The following is a 9,711-nucleotide window of genomic DNA, read 5'->3' on the forward strand; positions in this document are numbered from 1 at the left end:
CGACGTGTGGATGAACTTTTCCGGAAGCGTGGAGGAGACACTCGCTACTGACCTTAATTGTACTTTAATGTATTCACAAATTGTCGCTTTAGAGTTTTGGAACTAATTTTGTGTATAATGCAAAGCAAATTTTTCAAAAACTTCAGTATAACTTGTAACTTTATCTTGTATTTTATTTTGCCATTTTACAACCATTTGCCCAAAATTCAATCATAAAAACAGTCCAAACTTTCATTTTCTTAATTAACATCCTATATGTTATCTTATAAAAACACAAATTCAGTTATTTCTATTGATATTTCGATAAGTTATGAATTCAGTAGAAAACGATTCTGGAAAATTATCAGGTGTTGCTTAACTTTTGGCGAGGTATATATAAAAAAATATATTAGGTTAGAGTATGATCTTCCAATTGACAATGCTAGGCAGGATTTAGGTCAAAGTAAGGACGTTGCATCTTTGATATAATGTCAATACCATTGTATAATTAGGAATTTTGACTTAACTTTGTGTAATAATTTTGCCTAAAAAAGTAAAATCGCAAAAATACTGGACTCCAATGAAAAATATTAAAAAAGGAAAATCCCTAATCAAAATCAAAATCTCAAACACATCAAACGAATGGATACCTACTGTCATATTTTGACTTGGAACAGACATGTTCTTATATAGAAAATGGGTGATGTAACCTGGTTTTAAAGATATCTCACCTCTCACTTGTATGACAATCGCATCATATTTTATTATATTGACAACGATGTGTGATCAAAACAAACAGACATAACAGGTTAACATACCAAAATAGGAATACAACAGTCAACATGTGTAAGAATGTTTATCACTATACAAACAAACACACATGCACAAAATAAAGAGCAAGCATATTAGTAAAAATTAAAAACAAGTATACAAAAATCAACCATAGTACAATAACTGAATGTGCAAGTTCAACGCCACGTCATATATGCAAAGCACACCTGTATTATTGCCTATAAATAAACTCATCAAAGATACCAGGAGTATATACGCCAGACGCGCGTTTCGTCTACAAAAGACTCATCAGTGACGAGCGCGAATCCAAAAAAGGCAAAAAGGCAAAAAAAAGTACTAAGTTGAGGAGCATTTAGAACCAAAATTCCTAATAGTTTTGCCAAATACAGCTAAGTTAATCTATGCCTGAGGTAGAAAAGCCTTAGTATTTCAAAAAGCAGCCAAATTTCGAGGACGATGTAAACTGGATAGTTATCAAAGACGGAAAGACTGACTTCAATGAACGGCCGTCTATTCTTACGAAAAACAATGAGTATTTTTTTTCACTTTTAATAGTTTAAACTTTTTCGACAATCATGTTCAAGTGTTGAGCAATTATCCTCATCGTTGTTATTTAGGTAATGCTTCAAATTGATACATTTATTAGGAAATAAACGCGATTAAGAGGGAAATTTCATGTAAATGTTGACTAACTTTTAAAGTTATTGTATTTTATAAATTTGGTTGTAAAACAAACATATTCAACACACACTGATTCATAAATAAACAAATATTGAAAGCAATTTTAAAGTTATAAAATAAATTTATTCGATCTATTTAATGAATATTTGTTGTACTGTTACATCAATTAATATAGTTATATCCCATTCATGGAACCTGTAATTCTTTGGTTGTCGTTAATGCTGTTTTTTATATTTATGTTCGTTTAATGTGTTTTTTTACTACAAATACTGCTGTTGCCTTTATTTACATATACTATTTTTTTCTTGTTTAAACTGTTGATTTATTTCAAAATCGAGAATTAATGAAATATTACAGAAAATGTATTTCTATTCGAACATCTATAACTGGAACGAACGAATAAGTTTATCTTTCACCATGTTCACAAACTCAAATAGAATCAAATTACGACAAAAGTTCTTATTTTCCCACTCTCTAAATAGTGTGCTACAAGATTCAAAAGAATTGTACCATCTTTTTCTTTTTCTGCATCTACATTTGCAGCAAAAGGAAAAGAGTCTTTACGACATATATATACCAGTTAATTTTTAAGGTATACGATACATATATGACATGGTATATAAATTCCTTTATAACCTGTGGATCTTGCAAACTATTAAGCTCTACTTTGACAATAAGGGAAGACAAATCTTAGTTGATATGCATATCGTTATGCGTTTACTTTTCTACGTTAGCTAGAGGTATAGGGGGAGGTTGAGATCTCACAAACATGTTGAAACCCGTTGCATTTTTGCGCCTGTCCGAAGTCAAGATCCTCTGGCATTTGTTAATCTTGTATTATTTTAATTTTAGTTTCTTGTGTACAATTTGGAAATTAGTTTGGCGTTCATTATTACTGAACTAGTATATATTTGTTTAGGGGCCAGCTGAAGGACGCCTCCGGGTGCGGGAATTTCTCGCTACATTGAAGACCTGTTGGAGACCTTCTACTGTTTTTTTCTATGGTCGGGTTGTTGTCTCTTTGACACATTCCCCATTTCAATTTTCAATTTTATCCAACATATGTTTTTTGTGTAAACTACAGTTACAACCACACGATACTTTTATGGTACGTCACCTTTCAAGACATACATTAGTTCTGTTTCAAATATATAAGCCATGCATCGTATCGATATTAGTTCACGTTGAGAAAGAATGATCAAATGACCGGTTGGGAATTGATCGGGTACATCCTTAACGTTAACTTGTTTTTTGGCCTATGATGTTCACAAATCACAGCTGACTTGTGAAAACTGTGATCATTTCTGTCTGAGTCATTTGACTGAATTTTCTTTTTCTACTGAAATAAAGTTATTACGCGAAATCCTTATTCACTTCGATTTTATACCTTTTTGATATCAATGAAATTACTATTAGTAAATGCAATGCAGATGGGAAAGACATTTTAAGTCGAAAAACATGTGTCGAATCCTTTTGTAACTGTTTTGGACGATAACATATGTTTAAACATGAGTTATTCAAATGAAATTATAACTGTATTAAGGTCTTCCATGGTAAGTCTTTATTCACGACAATCAAACCTTGAACTGACACGGAAAATCTCTATGCATGGCATACTCAAGTATTCAACATCTGACACATCAAAAAACTTCTCCTTAAAAAGAATCGTACTATAGATTAGTAGTCCTTTCAAATCATTGGAATGAAAAGAGCTTTCTTTTTTGCGACACTGCCAACAAATAAAGTATATTTGTGTGAGTTATATTAAAACATAACAACTACAAGTTGAAAAGATATCGTTTCTACTGGAATTGTTGTAAAACAGTATGATGTCGTCGCGACACAAGATTGTCACAAAAATATTGTCAGATATGCCGACATTAAACTGATCTGTTTTGTCTTCAAAGGAGTAGGTCCAGTAAGTCCCATTTTTGGCCCCAAAATATAGCAGTTTTACAAAATTGTTAAAATGTAAACTTTTAGTTATTTTATGGACAGTAGAATGCTTCTGCCTCATAAATATGGGCTGTTTTTGACAATGCAATGCACATATTTCGCTTACTAGCACCAATAAGTCATGCTAAATTACTGAAATCTTCATAATTTGAGCATTTTAGTTAATTTTTAGATGGTTTTCGTGTAAAACGAAAGTGGCCGCATTCGTGTTCATCCTAAATATTGGACATATATCAAGGTTGAGGATGAACACGGATGCGGCCACTTTCATTTTTGATAAAAACCATCTGAAAAATGACATTTTTCGGCATATTTGGTAGATTTTTCATATTAAAGCTTGAATCGGAACGTTTTAAATGACTAAATTAGTTAAAATCTTTGACATAAACTAATTGAATCAAATGAAATAGACACTTAAGTGTTTAAAAAGGGGTCAAAAATCTTTCGTCAGATGAATCTGACATTTGAGGCCAAAATCGGTCCTTACCGGACCTACTCCTTTGACCCTTTCTATATATAAACAAAAACAATTAAGAAATAAGATTATTAATATAATACAAGTTGTATTTTTAAAAGGTCTGTAACAAAGTATTTAGTTTGATGTGAAACCAAATTTTAAAAGTGTATTTCTATTTCCATTTATATAAGAAATTGTCTCCTGCACCGGTTCCCTTCCAAGAAGTAACGCTGCTATCATATAAAGTACATTGTGAACATTCTGACGCTGATGGCTCATACCTATAATACCAGCAACTTTGATGTCTCAGACATGATACAGCGCATCGAAGCTTTGTACATTTCGGAATTGTTAATATCTGGTTCAACGTACTTAGCTGAATATTTGTTTCCATCATAAAATAACCAGCCGCTGTTTCAGATCTTTGGACTGCTTGTGGTGTTGCACAGTCAGGTTCGTCTAAATTGAAACAAAAGCATACACTTTTCAGATGTATTTTTTATCAATAGATGTTGAGGTGTAGCAAATACCTAGAACGCTTTAAATCTATTTTGAGCAACTTGTATTAAACAAAGGAAGTTATCTAATTTATTTCTAAGAGAAATACATGCATAAGGTTAATCTATCTTTGCTTTTAATCAAGTTGAAATATAGTCGACAAACCAGACGAAGCACTTTTGTAATGCTTAATTGTTTTCTGATGTTTAATTCAAGACCTCGATTTCTTCACAAGATATTATTTAACAGATTTGGAACAAGCATCTGTGAAGATAGTAATTAGTTCAACCTGGTTTTGTAGCCTAAACCGCCCACTTAAATCTTATTTCTTCTAGTTAAGGATGTTGCTAATAATTAATTAAACGAGTTAAAGAATAAAAGATGGATTTTTTTCTTGATATACCTGTATGTAATTGTGAAATATTTTTGATGTACCTTTGAAATCTACCATTGCAGCTCATTTATTCCTCGATAAAATTAGCATTAAAGGGGCAATAGCTACGAAATATATAAATAATTTAAAGTATGATTGTTTTAGTTCAATCATTCATGCAAGTGAAAAGTGAATTAATTATTCGTATTTAGCAGTCAGAATGTTTCAATTTAGGCAAATTAATCTAAAAAATATATTGACGATGAATACTTTCAAGTGAATAATACGATCTTATTGATTCCGTATTGTTGTGAACTTCAAATTAACCCATTACCTAATGTATAACGCATGCATTGTGCGTGTTCGATTATCTAAAGGAAAGGAATGTGAACATTGAAAGTGAAACAAAGAGACAAAACATTTAATTGACTGATTTGAACTACAGAAATTAATTTTTATACAGGTAAAAACGATGAGTTACATATATTTAAATTTGGGGCTTATAACTTGCGCTTATAAAATTCTTTTTTTTTTAAATACACTATGAAACTTACTGTTTGTCCATGTCCCACTCTTGCAAAATGATTCTGAATCACCTTCGGCTGGGTCTTTTTTATCAGTGTAAAATGCAACACATGCAATTCTTCCCTGTAATTTAGAGTATCGTTGATCAAACATGCCCCCAACTCGCAAAATACCGGGAATAACAAAGTTAATGTTGCCATTATAATTGTTATCATGTTCTATTTTGTGTCCGTTTAAATCGATGAACATTTTACCATTGCTTATGTCTACTCCGAAAGATATAAAATTCCAAGTATTCATTGGCATCTGCCATGTTGATGGGTCTGATATTTCGGATACCGTATTAAGAATTCTTTCCATGTAAACATATCCTCCAGAGATATATAAAACAAGTTCTTGTAATTGCTGTGTTGTATCGTTTGGTTTATAGTGTAACAATGTTCCAGTATCATTGGTTGGTCTCACCATCATTGAAAATGAATAATCTTTGCCGGTTACAATAGTCGCATCAACTACCAGGTCAACAGGGGTCAGTCCATCAAGTTCGACAACTGGGTTAGGATAATCTGGGGGTTGACCGCCAAATATTCGTCCACATTGACCAGTATCGACAGGATTTGTTGGTGATACCTGAATCTCGGTTGTAAATGTACTGTTATCAAGGGGCCACAGGCAAGTTGGGTCGTTTGCAAAGACAATATTTGCCGTACTAATCACTAAAATAATATTTTAAACATTTAAAAGTTTTAAATAATGAAGTGGAAAGTTAAAATGTGTATTGTGTTTTCTTTCAGTATAGCTTAAAAAATATCAATATATATCCTAAATAGAATATCCATTTCATCCAGATATGTTCCTCATTTCGAATGAACAAACGCATCCCCTTTCCAAAATGTTACCTACCTAATTAAACTTAATACCAGGTCTGAATTAACACGAGTAACACGGTTGGTGCCACTTTAAAGCATAATTTACTTAATTCGCCGAAGCACTGAGATCAACACCTGTTTTTGGTGGGTTCTTCTCAGTCTTTAGTTTTCTATCTTTATTTGTTTGGCTGATGGTCGTTTTCTGTTTTTTAACCATGGAGTTGTCGGTTAACTCTCGACTCATAAGTTTAAATGTTTTTATGGTATCTTTCTCCCTCTCTTCTACATATATACCAATTGATGCACTTTTCAGAAAAACTATATATTAAATATTACTTTCTATTCAAATATAGGACAATCACAATCAATTTCGTTATGATTTGTATAAATAAAACCCCCAAAAGACCCAATAAAACTTATAGATTTTATACTTTTTCTTAGACACTACGATGTCTTTGCGTGCACCACGAAAACAGTATAAAACTGGATACTACAAATTAACCAATAAGATATTATATAAACCAAGAACGACAGAGAGGAAAGCATACCGTGCACCTAAGACGGAAGCCTTAGTAAACGTTAGAAAGTCTGAAGTGTATATATTTATGTTAGAAAAAAATACCATTATCGAAGTTTCCAATACTAGTAGTAAAGACTTCAGTATATAGTCTTTGACGAGTCGTATTGAATTTGATAACAAGCTTACAGAAACCGAGATTCATTATGATTATTTGTACTTCCAGATGTTTTCTGATTATGATTTAGTTTTAAAATATGCGAACAGAAAAAGTTTTAGTAATCGTTAAACCATTTAGAATAATTATAAATTACTTGACTTATGTTTTATTGTAATGATCGATGTAAATATCTTACAAAGAAAGTAGAACAAGGTGGAACAATTATATGTGTGGTTGGCTTCTCTTTCAAATATAACTTTTACGTTCAAATTGCTTGGCAAGCGAGTAAATTAGATATGTTAGTTTTCAAATTATAGAATAAAGTCAATCCTTTAAAGTTATAAATAGAATATATTGATATACAGAAACGAATTGCCCTTTCCCCGTTATACCTTCAATAAAACGTAACTCGAAACTAATCTCTGAAGCCTCTGTATCGTCTTTAACGTTATAAGATATGATTGTCACACCTTAACTTTCTCACAATGCAAAACAAAAATATTTGAGACCAACATCCTGTTCAATCCTTAGGTTAAGTATTGTTTTCATATTTCTCAGTTTAAAAAAAAACCCTAACTCAACCTCAACACCATATTCCATCACTTTTCTTTTGTCTTATAAGCTAAATATATTGGCTTTGTTTCGTCTTAAATTTCATATCAAAATAAGATAGCAATCTTACCTCCTACAGTAATTATTAAGTGTGTAACTTCCATTATACTTTTTTTACAACTGGATTAAATGATCCCAGAAAGAAGCCTAAAATTTAAAAAAAAATACATATATAAACTAGTTATGATGAAGGCATAATATTGCGTCTTACTTTTGAGAAGTTAGATAAGTTAAAACAAAATAATTATTTCTACGTTACAGAATAAACTGCTGTGAACGCTTAAACATGCCCAAATTGGGACATTGGGGTAGCAACACAACATAAGACCAGACTATAACAAATAGTCGAAAAGACTTAACTCATCAGAAACTAAGATAGGACTAGGAAGGGTATTTATCCATTCCTCATCCATCACAACTAAAAAGACACTGCATGCAGATCTGAGAGAACTCACAATTACTGACCACAAAGCCAATAACAACCGATAGAAAAATTGTGTTTAGAAGTCTAAAATAGCAAACAGTACATATCCCAAATCTAATTGATTTAGTGTAAAAACGACATTAACTGTCAGAGAAAAAAAATAATGACATTGTGCAATGCCCCAAAACGAGTATCGACATATTGTAGTACCGCGAAAATAAATATGTGTAATATTTAGTATGATTTTAAAATAAAAAAGATACTAACACCATAAATATTTATGTATAGTCTTGAATAGCTAACCTGTTTGTTCAAGTTTTTTCTAAAGAATTTCGTAAGGTTACATGGATCGTATCTAAATTTCCCGGCTCGGTAAACGCTAAGTAATTGTAAAGATATGATATCCCGTTCGAATAACTAACTAGTATTACATAGATTACGATCCTTGAAAATATAAAAAAATGAAGGGGAATGAGGCCTTTGACACATTGCGAGAAATCTCAACTCACTCCAATTTTAAGACAGTCCATCGCACAACTTTGTGTTGAAATGTATAAAAGATTTCTACAAAAAACTATAATACTCTCCCCAAGATACAGACAATGAAAATTTACAAGAATATGGTCAACGGCTTTTTAAAATTCAAAATGAAGATGACCATGTGGTTCATTATTATGTGACTTAATATACAAGACAAATGATTAATTTAATAGGAATGGAATTACCGAAGAGACAATTTGAAGTGGTACAAAAACATGAATTATTCTGAAGAATATTTTTCAATAAATTAATAAAAATATAATATCACATGATATCTTAGGATATTAACATTATTATCGACATTGTGAATATAGATATTTAATTAAAACAAATGAACTTCCAGGACTTACCTACACTGTATAATCCATTGTTTTTAATTTTATGAGTTTTTTTTTAGAAAAGTAACTAGCGCAGTAATGTCATCTTCTCTCTCAGAAACTCTGCAATATTATGAAACAGGAAATTTAAAATCCTTTTATATACTATCTCTGAATTAAAAATTGATGTCCGCTTCATTTAACCGGATCTACGAGTCTTTTATGTTTAACTTCATTGTCTCTTTAAAACAATCAGTTTGAAAAGCAGGGAAGTCATTAATTCCGATCTGATGTACCAGATCATCAGCAAAGTTTTAACGTGATAGACTAACGTTAATAATTTTTTTTTTTTTTAATTTATCATCAGATCGATCATAATAGAGAAAGTACATTTATATAGAGACGATATTGTGATGGATGTTAGTTGTAAAGAAAGTTTTATTTGTCAAATTGAGTTTTGTCTCTCTTGTAAAGACAATACGATATCATTAACAATTCGTTTTCAACTTGAAGTTATGTACTTTGGACCGTTTTTATTACGTTACATCATCAGCAAAACAAAAATCAGTTGTAAGTTAGCAATGGTATATATTTCAAATTTGAAAATTAGATTTTATTTTCATAAATATAATCCACCAAATGTTCGTTCTGATTTTATAAGTTACCTTGCATGAATTCTTATCAACAGAATTGACTTTACAATTAAAGTCATTTCATTTTATTCTATTTGTTTGTTTTCATTTTAAATTTTTGTTTATTCATGTTCAGGTTCAAAGTAATTTCTACTTTTAACATACTGAAACAACAATTTTCCCATTGATTTAGGTGTTTCATTAAACAATCCCATTTACTTTAGCAACATATAGTCAATTTATTTAATTGACATTAGAAAATAGAATGTTATCACATGTAGGCATTCCTGGAAGACACTCTCTCATTCGAACTGTGAGTAATATAAAAAAGAAGATGTGGTATGATTGCCAATGAGACAACTATCCACAAAAGATCAAA

At 31.1% G+C, this 9,711-nt stretch overlaps 1 protein-coding gene across 1 annotated transcript; it reads right to left on the reverse strand.

Annotated features, from left to right (window-relative positions):
- Window positions 1-3,850: 3,850 nt before the first annotated feature.
- On the reverse strand, window positions 3,851-8,824 carry LOC134713729 (uncharacterized). Its single transcript, XM_063575019.1, has 4 exons — window positions 8,734-8,824; window positions 7,490-7,566; window positions 5,291-5,977; window positions 3,851-4,324 (listed from the first exon to the last, which is right to left on the reverse strand). Exons 2-4 carry the CDS (start codon window positions 7,521-7,523, stop codon window positions 4,038-4,040), a joined length of 1,008 nt encoding a protein of 335 aa, XP_063431089.1. The 5' UTR covers window positions 7,524-7,566; window positions 8,734-8,824; the 3' UTR covers window positions 3,851-4,037.
- Between the last annotated feature and the right edge of the window lie 887 nt (window positions 8,825-9,711).

Source organism: Mytilus trossulus, chromosome 4, assembly GCF_036588685.1.
Source record: "Mytilus trossulus isolate FHL-02 chromosome 4, PNRI_Mtr1.1.1.hap1, whole genome shotgun sequence".
Taxonomy (NCBI): Eukaryota; Metazoa; Mollusca; class Bivalvia; order Mytilida; family Mytilidae; genus Mytilus; species Mytilus trossulus.

What these genes read in the sequence shown, in the direction of transcription:
- LOC134713729 (XM_063575019.1), bottom strand. Translation starts at nt 7,523, where the DNA reads ATGGAAGTTACACACTTAATAATTACTGTAGGAG. An exon ending in CTTAATAATTACTGTAGGAG is followed by an intron (nt 5,978 to 7,489) that starts GTAAGATTGCTA and finishes ATATTATTTTAG; the next exon opens with TGATTAGTACGGCAAATATT. An exon ending in GAGTGGGACATGGACAAACA is followed by an intron (nt 4,325 to 5,290) that starts GTAAGTTTCATA and finishes GTTTCAATTTAG; the next exon opens with ACGAACCTGACTGTGCAACA.